The sequence below is a fragment of the Aquila chrysaetos genome, chromosome 6 (genome assembly GCF_900496995.4).
Source record: "Aquila chrysaetos chrysaetos chromosome 6, bAquChr1.4, whole genome shotgun sequence".
In the NCBI taxonomy this organism is placed as follows: Eukaryota; Metazoa; Chordata; class Aves; order Accipitriformes; family Accipitridae; genus Aquila; species Aquila chrysaetos.
The window spans coordinates 21,556,097-21,572,883 of NC_044009.1; the positions used below are offsets into that span (position 1 = coordinate 21,556,097).

Sequence of the window (16,787 nt, forward strand, 5' to 3'; positions counted from 1 at the left end):
CGTGATCTTTGACACAATATGAGGTATCTTGAAGGTGCCATGCAGACTGTATACCCCATCCTCTCCTTGACAGGATAATAAAGTTGACTTTTTCTTCCTGTTGGTTTGCCTTGTACAGTCATTCACTCAACCATGATCATAACTATGCACTATAACCTCAGAGAATAGCAGGTCAGCATTTTGTTGGCTGCTAATCCATCCCTTGTTTCTAAATCCTATTTCCATTCTAGGGTCAAATGTCTGTAAGCAGAGGCCTTAGCCACTGCACTGTATCAGCCATTTAACAGGACTTCATGTTTTGGTGTAGGTTCCTGACTTTCTGGATCCGCATGTGGAGAGATTCATGTGTACACTGCTAGACCTGGGGAAGGATGGCCACAGGCACCGAAATACATGGGAAGGTTTGAAACAAATGTCAGAGACACTCCTGGATAGCTGCAATTGAAGTGTGAAATAGCGATGTTTCATGCAAGCTTTTAATTTTTGAACTGTGGGTTTGGGGTGTCTCAGGTGAATGAATTGCTGTTAACCAGCAACAGCTACAAGAGTGAAAGCCACTGGCAGTGTCCTTGCAAGGATTCTGCCCAAGAGGGACCAGAGAGGAAATGAGGTTGCTGTCTGACCAGCTGCAGGGCAAGTCCCTTCCCTGCACAGGAATTTATGTTGGTGATAGTGCAGGTTGTAACTCTTCTTTGGGCTTGGAAGTGACAGTCTCCTTCCTGCAGTCTTCAAATTGCAGAAAAAAAGATAGGAAGAAGAGTTCAGTGACAAATTCAGTCTTTTAACCCAACTGTTTTGGCTCTTGTTCCCTCAGATTACATGTGCATAATTCAAATGTCAGGCCAGAGCTGTTCTGGCTGACTGGGAAACAGAGATATGATTGCTACAGAACTAAAACTTGCCCCTATTTTTGAGTAAGCAAGTTGCTTCCCTTTCAAGAGGAGGGCAGCTTCACAGTGAGGTTGGGTATTCAGTGAAGAGCCAGTCTGTGAAAGGTGTATGAGGAGAGGCTGAGAAAGCTGGGACTGTTCAGCCTTGAAAAGAAAAGGCTCCACAGGGGGTCTTACCAATGTGTATAAACACCTGATGGGGGAGCAAAGAAGACAGAGCCAGACTCTTCTCAGGGGAGCCCAGTGACAAGACAAGAAGCAATGGGCCCAAATTTAAACATGGGAAATACCATTTAATGCAACATCCCCCCCCCCTTTTTACTGTGATAGTGGTCAGACATTGGAATAGATTGCCTGGAGGCGGTGAACTCTCCGTACCTGGAGATATTCAAAATGTGATGGGGCACAGCCCTGAGAAAACCTGCTCTAGCTGACTCTGCTTTTAGCATGGAGGTGGGACTAGCTGATCTACAGAGGTCCATGTCAACTTCAACTATTTTGTGATTCTGCACAAGAAAACTGGGGAAAGGAAGCTATTGTGCTCTCTGAGGCCAGACGTGCTGGATCCCCTTTTGGTAACACAGTTTCCGTGGCAGGCTCCCAAGGCACTGCTGGGGTTTAAGCATGCTTTCCCGTACCTTGCTGTGTACCAGACAGTTTTTTGCATTCTGCACATCTCCAGGAGAACATCAGAGTATCCCATTCCATGATCAAAGCCATAGGCTCAAGCTCCGGCCCCAAATTTATAGACTAGTTATAAATAAAAGTTGCGACTTTACATTTAATTTCACTTCAGTGTCATCTTCTTCTTACCCAAGTGTTAGAGTCAATAAGAACCAAGAGCTTCAACTGCCAAAAACTTAATTAATTAACGATTCCAGCCCAGAACCTGGTTTTGTTACATCTAGGCCTCGATCCCTTCCTAGCTTTTTCAAAACAAGTCTATGATTAAACTTGCTTCAAAGACAGAGATTAAGAAAGTATTATAGGAGATACTGATCAAACACTTTACATCTCATACTTACTGCTAAATGCAAAGGACTTTTTGTAGCTGCAGAATCAGATTCCTCAAACATGTTGTTGGTTTTTTCCAGAAGCTGGGGAGAAAAAAAAAAAAAAAAAAAAAAAGACAGTCTTAAAACACCTTTGCACGAGAGAGGATAAGTTCTCATGGACTATAAATCAGCAAAGATATATTTGTCCTCAGATGTCTGCAGTGAGTATTGATGGACTGTAAGGAATAAATACTTCACAACCTTTTCTGTAAAGTATTTTCAAGTTTTTCCCCACAGGGTAAAGTTATAAAACTAGTTGAAAAGCTTGTCATGAACATCCTTACCCTGATTAATTAGTTTCCCTGAAATCATAGGGCCTGGTTGGGTGAGAAAGGAGCCCTTAAAAGGAAGGACTTGTGGAGTAGAGGCCTCAGTAAGTTTACATTGGAAAAAGCACAGTTTCATGATTACACAGGTAATGCATATGCAAGCCATGTTTGATATAGCGTTTCGGATAACTCTGACATATAATTAGCGCTGGGAATAATTACAACTGATCTGTGAGTCATTCACAGTAATTTTTATAATTTATCAAAGTAGAACCTGCTCCTATAATGACAGTCTTCCGAAATGCAACACATCCTTGAACTCTTAAAAACATCTAGTAACATGCATCGCACTTTTATATGATCCTCTTCATTTCAAGGGATCCCAAAACATTTTAAGGCTTAAAAACCAGGGCATTTCTGTCCATCTAGAAGGAGGAACTATGGATTAGCATCACTCCACAATAGCACATGAATCCTGACAACTTATCCAATTGAGGCTGCAAAGAAAATCATACACAGTATTGACAACAATATTGACAATTCAATATTTGTTGAGTAGCACTGCTCATGTGCATGGCCTTTTACTTAATAACTACTCAAAGAGTTAGTCTCCAAATACCTTTGTGACTGGAAATTAGCATTTTACAGAAAATTAGTAATAGGAGGCTGCAAAAAGGAGAGAAAAGCATGACAGGTAACTACAACTGACTTGTAATGTTTCTGAGGTTACAAGTCAATTTTTCACCCAGTTTTTTTGAGGATTTTCTTTTGTTTTGGTTTGGTTTTTTGTTTTAGATTTTTTTGACAGAGTAGGGAATTAATGAAAAGACTGAAAAAGAGGAAGGAAAGTTTTTGTGACAATCTGGACAATTCTAGGGTATGACAACATGGAAGACTCTCCAAAGAGACTAGTGAAAGCCTACAGTAGGCTTGCCTACGCTGCAAGATGATGGCATATCCTGAACTCTGATGTATGCCTGAACTTCTGGTGTAACAAATTAGTCTTCAATAGACCTATATCAAGAATAAATTTACCCCAAAATCAAACTGGAGTATAAGCTAGCATTAATAATGCATAATGTGTCACAAATCTCTTATTAAACAAGGACAGTAATCTGAATCCTATGGAAGAGCTAGAAAATTAAGCAGCAATTTCATTTATTCGTGTATTTTGTGCCTAGTAAAATGTCAGGACTGGCAAAGAAATGTGTGTTGGTACAAATGCCACTCATAAGCAAGTGGGTGTGTGTATTAACAGGTAATACAGATTTTAAAACTTCCCTGAAGCTAAGGGAGGGGGTGGGTGGGGAAATCAAGTGCCACACCAGTTTTTCAGTAGGTTTGGGGCAGAGTTAGGAAACACATTTGGTCTTACCATGTGGATCCACCTCCAGTTTAAAATATTGCTCTTCTCTTATATAAAAGATAGCTATAAACAGAATGAAGCAGTAGCCAGCTCTAAATATATGAATACATACTGATTTTCTATAGTGAGTAAACAAACTAAAAAAATCCCACCGAACAAACCCAAGCACTAAGGTTGTTCCTCTGCCTGCCTAATACTGGCCTTTACTCTTGAGTCCATAAGGCCAGCACAGCAGACTAATTTAATCATTTTTAATTACATTTATCATCATCTGTTGAAATTCCAGGATCAAAATCTTAACAAAGAAATACTTCCCTTAACCTGTCAGAAGGCTCCAAAAGTCTCCTGGAACAAGGCAGGTAATTGCCTTTCAAGTAGATGAAAAAAAACCACACAGAAAATTGACAAAATTAAGGCTCTAAAGGAACAAATTGTGGAATTGGAGCGCCCCCCACAAAAGGCACCTCCATGGCTTAGAGTTAAAGCAGCTTAGGCTGATGCAGACTAGGCTTAATGAGCTTATTACTCATAAGGCTGAATGTCTCCATCATAAAGTCAAGCGTAAACAAGAATGTGATGGTAAACCTGGTAGTTCTCAGATACATAGCCATACAGTGCAAGAAGAGAAATTATAAAGGAGAGCAAGAAGAGGAAGATTAAAGACATAGCACTAAAAATTTTTTTAGTATGCCTTGTCAAGCACCACTTTATAACAATTAAAACTAAGTCATCTGGAGGATAAACATCATGCACAAAGAGACAAAAAGTACCAGGTCCAAGTTACCAAGCGATTCTCCAGTTTCACCAGTGTTTCTATGGTTCTAAGCATGCATTTATAGTAAATTACATATTTGTTATAAGAACACATAAAACAGTGTGTCCTTGGGAGGCTCTAGCTCCATAATGCTTCCATCTTAGAGTATACTTGTAAGAAGCTACGCACAGTTGCATCTGTTTTTAAATGGGTGAATTTATTGCTCAAAACCATTTGCCCTGACAGCCATGGGAGCTTAAATCCACAGGCCCTGCACAGCAATCCAAGCATGTCTGCTGTGCTGCGATACGTACCTGCCTGCTAGAAGCTGGCCAATGCATTTCAGTGAAGACAGACAAATATGCATGAATTACTAACAGTTTATGGTTACTGGTGGCTGACTGGAGAAGGTCCCAGCATATCTCATTTCTAATTTCTTGTGCCATTGAAATTATGTCTTTTAGCTGATTACATTTCTATATATTGATTGTCTGCAGATTTTAAGCGGATGTCACACTGCAAGTGAAATTGGTGGGCACTCTTCTCTCTGGTTAGGTTATATCCTTTTAAAAGGTAAGGATACCCTTACTCTCTTTCTGCCTCTTGGAAATTCCCAGCACGACCCCTTCACTTCCCATAACAGCGTTATTTAACACTGTGTGTAATTATTTTGTAAAGTCTTCTTCACACTCAGAAACACGAACCTGAATGCTTTGGGAGTGACATGCAGACAAAGTAAGATAAAACATGTCAATTATTCAGTTCTATTGTTACAAACTAATAGCACTACAAGGCTGCTATTATAAACTGTCTTCTCTCCCCCAGCTCTGTATGAAGATTAATAACTTTTACAGTTCTCACAATTTTATTTTATTTTATTTGTACAGTAAGGATATTTACAGGCATAAGAGGATTTACTACTTGATTTTATTCTGTGGCTATAATAAAGGATTATATGGCAGGATATGGTGTGGGGTTTTTTCCCCTCTCCATTTTTTTTTTGACTCAGATATGCCAGTTAATGAGTCAGGATACTTTATATGACTGTCCTTATAGCCTAATATATTCTAAAATTCAGGTCTGGTTTAAAAAAAAAAATTTAAAAAAGAAGCTTCATGGAGCACCTCGGTAATTTAAAATTACTATATAGGCGGAAAAGGAGATAATACTTTCACCACGCATAAAAGGTTTAAGCTACACTTTTAAAAGGAAGATGTCAGAAGAAACTTCAAACCATAGACACTGTAACGATGACCGCTATCTCAAATCCTAAAAGAGAACAGAATGCGTGATTCTGTATGAGCCATCATGCACCCACACCTCTAGGCACAGCCATTTAAGTGCACTACTGGTGGTTATGTCAAAGGTTTGATCTAACTACCACTGAAGTTAAAGTGACTTTTCTTGAAAATTTTACTACTTTAATAAGGCAACTTCTACATTCCAACACACATACTTCCAGCACTGTTAATGAAATTCTTCAGTTCGATGCTATTAATACTAATCGTAAAACAGCAAAACATTAGATTACGTGTGTATAATCTATAAATGGTCTTTACTCTGAAAGGTTATTAAGCAAACAGCATTCAGGAATTTTCACACGTGAAGAGCTGATCGAAAGGCAATTAAGACAAAAGAAATAGTTGAACATTGCTCTTCTGCAATAATTACATAGCAATGTAGTTTATCACTTACAAGGTCATTCAGACATGGCAATTAGTAACAATTTTTAATGTCACCTTCAGAACTGAATAAAAATATATCAGCTAGTATGTCACTTTGAATCTCTTCTTTCCTGATAAATTGCAATAGATAATTGTCTCTACTGTGGGAAAACATACCAGCAGCAGCTTCTTTTAAATAAAGGCTTTTCCAGCAAGTAGCAAGCACGAGATTGAAGACTCTCATCAGTTGTTTCAGATGAGATAGAAAAGAGTAATAGAATTAACCTCTGTATTACTTTATACCAGGGAAGCACATTTTCAAATCACAGAATTATTCTTGATTGAATAATTCAAAGATGAAGTGGTACAAATATATCCTCAGTGGGGACAAGCAATCCGGTAAAGCTCTCTGCATATTTGTAAATACAAATGATCAAATTATTTTAATTTGATCAGGTTAAAACCAATACACATCCTTAACCCAATGTCTGATACGTTTTCCTAAAATTAGGCTTTAAAAATCAGATTAATCAGTGTTTACATCAATTTCACTCACGTTCGTAGATTATGGGTGAAGTTAAAATAAGATAAGCAAGATGAAGTTTCTCAAGAGCTTAGGTAGACTGAGTCTGAAGAAATTTATTAGTAGTTCCATGAAACTCTTCCAGTACAAAGTTTAAATATCCAACACCCTACCAGAAAAGTCACCACCATGCAAACAGGACACTTACCTGGCATATAAGAGAACAATGTTTGTCTTTAAACATATCTAAATCTCAAAATTCAAGCAGACCTCCAGGCCACTGGCTGTTCCCAAGTGGGACACTAATCTTCTGTTGGAGCTCTTCCACTTCACACATAATCATTTCATATTAAGCCATATGAGTTCCATACTCAGTGGGTTATACAGGAGATTCTCACCCAATGAGTATACGAAGCAGGACAGCTCCAAACGAGAGTGAGAGATCCTACCCAGTACCAGTCAGCATACTATGTCGGTCACTTCCTGGGATGTAGAAGTCCAATTTCTTTGTCAGTCAGGGCAGAGATTTGGAACTGCACATATCATGCTTCTTTCTGGCCAGAAATTCTACCTCAGAGGTTCTGTAAAGCCTCATACTTCGGTTTAAGGACCCTCCTACCCAGTGAAAGTTTTGCAAAATTTCATACACTTGTGTAAAAGGTATAGGAAGGCTTTTATTTAGAGAAATTATTATCCTTAAAGAATTTCCTCTTTAGCTAGAAAATTTGAGCACTGGTGAAATACAGTCAATTTTTAAAATGTGCATTTCAATGGTATTTTTGCTACTCTCCTCTCATTTGTGCCTCTACTGTGAAATACACACAAGTGCTTTTTAAATTCAGACTCACTTGAAGACGTGTAATTTACATTTCTTCTCTTAACCACTTTGGAATTGGTCACAAACTTCCAGAAAAAAAGACGAGTATTGGTTCTATTTCACATTACCAAATGCAAAGTTACTTTAACATCCAGAAAAGTGTCATGCCAGTCAGGTACGTGCACTTGCCTCACAGCTCCTAAGACTGACTGAGGAAAAGCAACAGACTTTCTAGCAAAGCTTGAGCCTGTAAGCCAAAGCCTGAAGTCCAACAGAAATGAAAGCAGCACACATGCAGTTGCTTAAAGTAGATGGCATGCTAGTTAAGAGTTGTGACTCTTCTTCTTCAGGCTTTATCAGAGTGAACATAAGGATTTGCAAAATACTAAGAAGTTTAAATAAAAATGAAAATACACAACATGCAATCATTTTTCATTTACTCACTATATCCAATGGAGTTTTGCTTCCAATCTAATTAAAAATGTCAATTAGAATAATTAAAGACATAATATTCAAGTATAATGGTAATCTGCAAGTGTTTCTTGGTTTTTTGTTTTGTTTTGGTTTTCCTGCAAGCAGTGCATGAACAGAAGCATAAACCAAGACCTGATCCTGTGTGCACCTCTGGGTGAAATACTCCTGAAGCAATGAGACTACTGCCTACTGTCAGACAGCCACTGTGAATAGATACCACTTGCATTACTTCATAAGGGAGGAGGGGAAAGAGGAAAATAAAGAGAACTTTTAAGATCAATCTACTCAATTGACAAAATACAGATATACAGATACAAATTACACAAACTGTGGGAGACTTTGCCTAATGAGGTTAGACTGCTTTTTAAGCCTACAAATACCAATAAACCAGTGATAGGTTCTTTTTGAAAGACTGCTCATGCAGGCAAACATCTTGCCTTGTATAAATAAGCCTGATTACACCCCTGAAATCCCAGCGCCCACAGCTCTTTCTGAGCTATACGGTCCAATGCAATGCCATATGCCATGATCAAATGCCCTTTTCATTTGATTCAGTAGATTTGAGAGAGTCAGATATTCTTCACACATTTACATTTAAACACCACACACACTGATACACAGACAGGTATTTAAAGCAACAGCAGAAGTCCATGGCCTCTTTCCAAACTGAAGAAAAAATGTCTCCTGCAGTTCTGCAATGGCCTTGTTATTCTCTGTCAGAAGACAGCAGATGTAAGTGCCTTGCTTTTCCACCCCGGGAAAATAAAAATAAAAACTAAAAGAAGACAAAAATCTGTCAGAGAGACAGAAAATAAACCTCAGAGATGCTAGGCAATACTCCTATCCTACAAGCCAAAGTGCCAGCAGGGTGCCAGAGCAAATGGTAAATTCCTGCACTCGTTGAGCTGACAAGCCGCATTAGCTTTCTAAAAAACATCTTTAGGATCAAAATTATCTAGTTTCCAAAACATAAAATCTAAGCCAAAATGCACTGGTATAAGCTAACAGGTATCGGCATTTCTAGTATATATAGGCTCCTATTGATCATTTATCCAGTGGGTACATATTGCACTAATGCTGAAATCAAAACTTAAGTAATTAAATCAATCTACCACGATTTGGGGGGGTTCTAGGACTGACAGACAAATTAGGTGTATTGAAGTTACTTTCAAGCATTAAGTTCCTAAGTTCTTTTGCTTTTTAGAACCACTCAAATTAATGACTTTGTGCTTCACCACTAAAAAAGGAGCTTCCACATAGGAAAAGCTCTCATAGACATAGGTACAAAGTCTTTCACCACAGGAAACACTATCACCACTGGTTTTCAGACAAAAGGCTCCCTTTAAGAAAGAGAGTGTTGGTCATGGAGATGGACAGGCAGTTATGAAGGAGAAAACCCAGAATGTATCCCCCAAATGAACGGATTTGGGTCAGAAGGAGGCCTAGGGCCTGCCACTCTACAAGCATCTGAGCCAGATTCCCATGCGGCAAAAGGCTTTCTAACACCCATCCCAACCACGCTCATGATTCACTCATCACTAATTACCAGTGTCCTGCTCTCAGATGGATGAATGAACAAATCCTTGTTGATAAGAGACATATGCAGTTAGCAGCAGCCACATCGAAGATTTATGGTGATTTCAATTTCTCCACAGGTTAAGGAACCAAGCGTCTGAAGGCACGGCTTAACTATTTTCCAGTGGTAACAGCAGGTCTCATAAAAGGGGATTTCTTTCTCTTCAAACCCAGCCTCTCCTTTCACGGCACAGCCAAGATGGCCTTCTGCGAGCGGGAAATCTCCCTCTGCCCCTTCTCCCCGACACACACAGCTGTGCGGATCACCTTGCTGCAGGCAGACAGGCACACTGGGATCTGCCTTTTCTTTTGGACACGTGTTTCTGTTAAACCATCCTCTCCTCCCATCCTCAAATGAATTAGCCCCTGTGCCAATTCAATTTCTGTTAGCCAAAGAGTGAATTTCATTTGCCGATGGAATACGGAGAAGAGCAGATTAAAAGAAAAAATAACCATCAATTCTTACAGTCAGAGAAGAGATTTCACTACAAGAGACAGGCATGTAGTTCTGTTTGCCCTAACACTGCACAGAAACCTATTTTTACCAGTACAAAGCACTTGACTGGCTCTCTAGATAGAATTTAATGTGAAATTACAATTTAAATTTCACTCTTTTCACACCAGTAAGGATTTTGTGACAAGAGATCATTTCAAAGAAAAAAACCACCATCTTTTTCTTTTTTTCAAAGTAGCTTGTTGATGTGCTCAGCTATAAAATACCAGCTAGCTATTGTGACCAATATCCCTGACTACCCAACACCAAAGAAGTCAGTCCCAATCTAAACAAACGTGAGGTTATTTTTAGAAGTAGGAAAGCAGATGGGAGTTTCAGTTGCTTGTGAGCACACATGCCCATCATTCAGCCTTTATGAATGGCTCCCTACAGATGGAGAAAGAATTCAAGAATCTGCTTCCACTCTTCTCTTTTTAGCAACATCACGTCATTCATTGCAGGGCAACTACCCCACTAATATCCCAGACAACCTAAAGGTCCTCCAGGAAAAAAGCTTCTGTCATTGAGCTCTGTGGTTGAACACACAAACACAAATTTTATTTGTGTGGGTCAAAGGATATGACCTCTTCACTCTTAATCCTTTTTTCTCCTAATACTTCTCCTCTCCCCACAAAGAAATTTAGCTAAATTCCAGCCAAGGTATTAGGCTCACAGTAAACACAAAAGTCAAAAAATGAAAATATATTTTCATAGATAAACCAGCCTTTGCTAAACTGTACTTAAATGTGTAAATATTTTGTAATGCTGAGAAGCTATCGTGCTTAAAGCACAGATCGGATCCCTCAGCAAAGGAAACTCCACTGGATACTGCATCTTCTTCAGACTTTTTTTTAAGTGCCCATTTATTTAGAAATAAGCTATTTTAGACACCTGTTATAAAAACCAAGGGGGAGAGGGGAAGAAAAAATTAATCTTGCATGGTCTTTTATAAACTTGACATATTCTGGAACAGTGAAATAATTCCCTAACATTTTGCCGAAGTTCAGTATTGTGCATGTAGAGAAATACTAGTAACCATTACTCATAAAATCAAGCTTATTGTTGCACCCACTTTGCCTTAGTTTTGATCAGAATTAAAGCTTCATATTTTATATGTACTCTCTCCTCTAACAGTTTTATGCCCATAAAGAACTGTCTTGTTCTAGGGAAGATAATTCCTAGATATTTTCATCCATGAGCTATCAATAATAAACCAAAAATATTTACCCAAGGAATAAAAAAGTAAAATAAGAGTTAATTTGGCACTGAAAAACAATGTTGTTATTTCAATAATCCTGCCTGAAAATCTCTTCTTCAGGATGTAAGGGATTGGAAATATTTTAGAAGGAGTATTCCGTATGTCAGAGTTCCTGTGATACAAATTAGTGGTTCGAAGTTAGCACTTTTAAGAAAGACATCAATTTATCTCTGTTATTGCACATGTGAAACCAAAGTAAAAAATCTCCCTGCCTATCTACAGACATATTTACATTGGAATTAGAGCTGCTGGGCTCCCACTGTTCCTTGAGTAAGAGCAACTAAAAATATTGTGAATCTTATTTTCTTTTTCATTAGCACTGAAGACAAGAAAAACAACAAGAAAAACATATTTCCAAGATACAGCAACAAAACCAGCCAAGTACTCCTCAGACATAACCAGCTGTCCTCACGCACCTACTCTACACACTAACCCACCAAGTCAACCTGCAGTGTTAACTGGAATCGGCAGCCACCTCCACCATTACTGAGGAGAGCCCAGTGCAGTTCAGGAGAGAGAAATGAGGCAAACAGTGCTGCTGTTTTTCTGGACCTACATTGGTTTAGTTTTCAAAACCGATGAACAGAAGGCTTGAGGACTAAGACAGCATTTGATGACTTACTGTTCTCTCTGCTATGTGGAAAAGAAGGGGCTCCTAGCTAAAAGTCATGCCTAGAGGCAATTAAACCTTAGTGGATGCTTCATTCAACTATGAATAACTAGAGCAGTCAATGTACTGTGGCTAATAGCTACCAGAAATAAAGACCATGGTTCATGACAAAGTCCTCGTCATAGGTCCACCACAGAGAGCACAACAAACTGTGACCAAGCCACCAGTCAGCCTCACAAGGCAGTGAGGCTCCTTTCCATCTGAACCAGATGAGTTCTTATTGCAGCTTTTAAACACAGCCTTCAAATAGCCATGAATAACCATAACTCTGTCAAAAACAATTCGATTGTATTGCAGGATAGTGACGTCTATAGATGACACTACTTTACCAGATGAAGCACGTGAATCAACAATTGTCTTAACACCTGGGAGTCTCATGTTGAAAAAAGTGAATAAACCTAACCACAAGGATTATTTCCATTTCACGCCCATGGCACAATTACCTTTCAGCTACTCAAGACTTTGGTCCTGACCCTTTTGCCATCCTGAATCCAAACAATGCAAAAATATCACTGTAAAGGCAGTGCCCATATCAATTAGTCACTGTTATAAAATATAAAGTTATTACACTCAAGCCTCAGTAACTCGTTACAGCTAAGGGACAAGTGCTCACATGAACAATACAGAATCACTTTCTGCTGACACTAGGTGCAAAGATGACAAGTCCTGGTTCTACTGTTGATCAAGCACACATGCTTTCTAGTACATTTAGCTTTTGTATTCCAGAGAGAAAATGAGATACCTGTCAAGTCCTGAACACCAATGGCAAAATCCCGGTCCCCACAAAACTTTCAGGTAGACATCCTAGCACACAATAGTGGTCCTTTGCATGCAATAGGCTAAAATTTGTAGCAGTTTTCTTACACCAATGTACACAGAAGAGCTGTATGACTATAACACTGCAAGTGGTGCTTGACCTTGGGTTTCAATACTGCAGCTACAGTCACAAATATCGGGCAACTGACATGGAAAAACATTTAATTTCTCCGCCCAAATACAGAACACTTGCTGCACAGCTGTCTCTAGCTCATAGTTTGCATTTCACCCTCCAAAATTAAAAAAAAAAAAAACAAAAAACCAACAAACCAACCAAACCCAAACACCTCTGATATGCACTGCATTCCCAGCTCTTCCTTTTGTCTGGCAAGCCTAAGCAACACTAGGTCTCGACAGCAGGTCACTGTCTGCAACTGATATGTTGCCAGAAAACGTGCACAGCAACAAGCAAAAGAAAAGAGAGGGGACCTTGCTCCATGCCTGCTCCACGCTAGTAGCACACAGGGTCTATGACACGAAGGCTGAAAGAGAATTCCCCAGTGAAGATGCCGTTATAGAGATCGCTGCTCGTGCAAGCCAAGCAAGAATCTGGTTATAAGGCACGGGTAAGGTTGCAATACGCATTGCTGTGGCCATACAAGCGTGGGCTTGTACACAGCACAGAGGAGGCTACTCTATATATACACCCTTCAAATACCAAGAACGTTTGCTTTTGTTCTAAATGGGTGGCAGGCTCAGCAGAAGACCCCTCCACCCCCACGGGCACAGTCACGAGAGAGCAGCTCTAGGAAAACACTCTAAACAAGGAAAGGCCAAACTCGCTGCCAAAAGCAACAAAGGAGCAGTGGTATTTTAAGTGTCTTAAATATACATGCTTGCAGGTGAGAGCTAAAAAGGCTTAACACCCCACCTGAAATTCTGACCCAGAGCTGCCCTCGTGTAATTACAGCTCAGGGTTTCCTAGCTGTTGTGACCCTGAGGTAGGCCAGCTGCAGTATTTCTCCTGTGGCAGCAGTGCTGGTAAATGTGGTGTGAAAGCAGCACGTGCTGTGCAGAGCTCCTTTTCAATAATTAAGTACTTTGACTCTTCAACAAAGAAAGAAAGAACCAAACAACATAAAACACTAAACAGCACACAATGTTCTTACTAAAGCCTGAATATCTATACAATTTTCTAATTGTAGGGGTTTTTTAATTAATCAGTTGGAGCCTACTTATATGTGACACAGTAATTTTGGATCACCCTGTATATCAGGCAGATCAGTTAACACCCATCTTCATGACACTGATTTTTACAAGCCACAAACTTCTATAAAACCATACTATACATCTCCCAAATCCAATTTTTGGCTAAAAAATTTTGGCTTCTTATGAGCTGCAACTTCTAATCATTCAGGTGCAGGATATTAAAAAACAACAAAAACCCCAGTTACATTGCATACAAGGTTAATCTTGATTATGGTAACTTTATCAATGCTGCTATTGTTTCATCAGAGGAAAACAGGCACTGCAGGTACGCAGCTGACAAAAGCTACTCTCTCAGTTTGCAAGCCAGATAATGTGCCAGCTGCAAAAGGCACATACATTATCATACACTGGGAACTATCCCTTACTACTGACATATACACCAGGAATATTTTGATCACAGTTAAAAATAATTTGACCACACAAACTCCACTCGAAGACAACATTTAAGCACCAGCTTGTTGAACAAAGACTGGATTATCAAGATTAATATGTTTTTAAGATACAACTGGTTGCATATATTTGAGTTAACTGCACCATATTGCAGGTTTTCACAGATTTGTGAATATCTAAAGAATTCAAATAGTAACCATCAGGGAAGTTCATAATAGCAGCATATACATACACATATATCAGCAGTTAAGAGACCTCCAAACTGTCTGAGCACTCACCAGTTCCAAACACTGCCGGTGCCCATATGCAGCAGCATAATGCACAGTGTTGTACCCCTCTTTGTCTTGGATGGACGGATTGGCATCATTTTGTAGAAGGAACTCTAGACACCTGTGGACAATTCACTCATTTAAATGAGAGCTCAAAATATTTAACAGACATGTCTCACTGTAACTAGGAGTGGCGCTGAAAACTGGCAGTTAATTCTGTATTTCTAATGGCATCTCAAATCACTAACGCATTTCCCTCTTTTCACCAATAGCTCCCCACATTCACCACTTTTTAAACCAGAAAATCCCTACTCATCTTTGAAGATCTTCCTCATAAACAACAATCTTCAACCCAACCTTTGCTAGTCTAGATCACATCATTTTCTATTACAAAGCCTGAAAAAAACCAACACAACTCTGTACCGTTATGTAAACAGCCTAGAATTGTTACTACTGTATGTAAAAACTCATAGATCAAACCACTGGCCTCCAAACATGCACTATGGCAAGCTGAAAAATAAAGACGTAACTGAGTTAATTTCCTGGAATGTACGTTCATAAATATACTTTCTTCTTTGTTGGCCTTTTTTTTTTTTTTAAATCGTGTGTTTTTCAAAGGATCCCTTATGCTCTTTATAGTGCCTGCCACTTTTTCTTATACCATCAAGAAAACATAATTTTGTTATTAGTACTTTCTTCCATAGCTTGTAATTTGTAGTAAACGTAAAGCTGTCATATGAAAAAGGGGATTTTTAAAACAAAAAATTCATTAAGCACCTAGATGAAAATGTCAATCCCAGTAAACAGAGGAAGCCATTGGCTACTTCTTTTTGCAACATACATGCTCAGTGCAAAGCATTAAAATAAGACAGTGCATGATACTAAAGAATTATTAAATTACTGAAGCAGTACATTTTCAATTAAGAAACAGCAACAAGCACAGAAACAGAAATATTAGGGAATCTATGCACAGAGAACTTTTTTCTTTAGGTTAGCCCTCATTAAAGCCAAGCATTGTGTTTAGCAGAGCAATGAATGAGCAAAAGCAGAGTGTAAACTGCAGCCCAAAGCAGTGGTATTCTCCAGAAATGGAGTCTAACTGCTTTATTGACACCAAACTTACAATGCAGCTTCTTTTTCCTTCATCTCACTGGCTCTTTCAAGTTCTTCAGCATTTTCATGGGAGTTACCTAAAATATTCTTTCTTCTTAGCGTAAAGGACAGAAAAATGCACTTATTTTCAAAACATCATACCAGTGATTTTGACGCAGTCTGCCACCCATCCCCAAACTCCTCTTCAAGGAGTTGACCTCTTCCAGTCAACAGTAAGAATTACACAAGTTAAACAAATGTACTGCATGGGTCTGCAGCTAATAAGTTTTGCAAGCAATAGAGACAATCCTGCAAGTCAATGCCAGAAAAAAAACCCAGAAAATTCTGATTTCTATCAGAAACAGTTTGATCATCACTTTCTAGAATCCTTCCATTTCTCCCACAGCAATGTTGCACATTTTGTTTCCTTTGCAGAGAGGAACTTGGGATTACCACAGCTTGCTTCTTCCTACAGTAACCTGCTAGTTCTTCTCTAATATTTAAGATTTAGAGAAACTTTAATTGCTGATACTAAATTGGTCTATCTTGAATCTGCATTAGCTGTATTGCTGACTCTCCTCACTTTCTGTGAAGTATCTTGGCAACACCGTGTGGCACTCTCAGTCAGATTCTTTAGATTCTTCAAAGAGCTCGGCATGTCTTCATATTCCTGCACACCCAGATCATTTTAGGCACCTCTGCTTCCCAGCTGGATGGATGGCAGACAGAAGACTATGATTTGTGATCTTACAATCATGACCTTGTGATTACGATCCTTCTTGGCCACCAAGGCTAACACAGAATACATTTACAAACTGCTATCATCATGGATTAGCAGCTCAAAAGGTTTGTAGGACAGTTTGCTAATTTCAATCGCAATGTAACATGCAAATTCCAGACTGGATTGTGCACAATGCAGAACAGTACATTCTTTCTTTAATATGCAATTTCCCATTTGTAATATCAAGATTTGACATTCTTCCTGTGAGTGCTAGCAATAATGGGTTGTTCTACAAACCCAGGGTCTGTCTGATGTCCACTGACTCAGAGAAAACTTAATTATAAATAAAATAACTCCCCTGAATATTAACACTGGAAGCTCATAAACACTACTCATGTGCTGTGCTAAGTCCTACCTGCATCTGCTTTCAGTTAACTACAAATCAGTGAGATCCCAAAATAAGATTCCCTGAACAGAGTAAG

General features: G+C 39.0%; 1 protein-coding gene across 17 annotated transcripts in view; it reads right to left on the minus strand.

The window, feature by feature from the left end:
- ANKRD44 (ankyrin repeat domain 44) overlaps positions 1-16,787 on the minus strand; it is a 143,422-nt gene that overhangs the window by 21,732 nt on the left and 104,903 nt on the right. For 7 of the 17 annotated variants that reach the window (XM_030017865.2, XM_030017872.2, XM_030017861.2 and 4 more), the window contains exons 15-18: positions 15,616-15,699; positions 14,502-14,613; positions 7,783-7,809; positions 1,916-1,987 (exon numbers count right to left, since the gene is read on the minus strand). In XM_030017865.2, coding sequence (XP_029873725.1) covers positions 1,916-1,987; positions 7,783-7,809; positions 14,502-14,613; positions 15,616-15,699 — 295 coding nt within the window. The remainder of the gene's footprint in view (positions 1-1,915; positions 1,988-7,782; positions 7,810-14,501; positions 14,614-15,615; positions 15,700-16,787) is intronic. The other 10 variants (XM_030017878.2, XM_030017867.2, XM_030017875.2 and 7 more) reach the window with 5 other exon arrangements.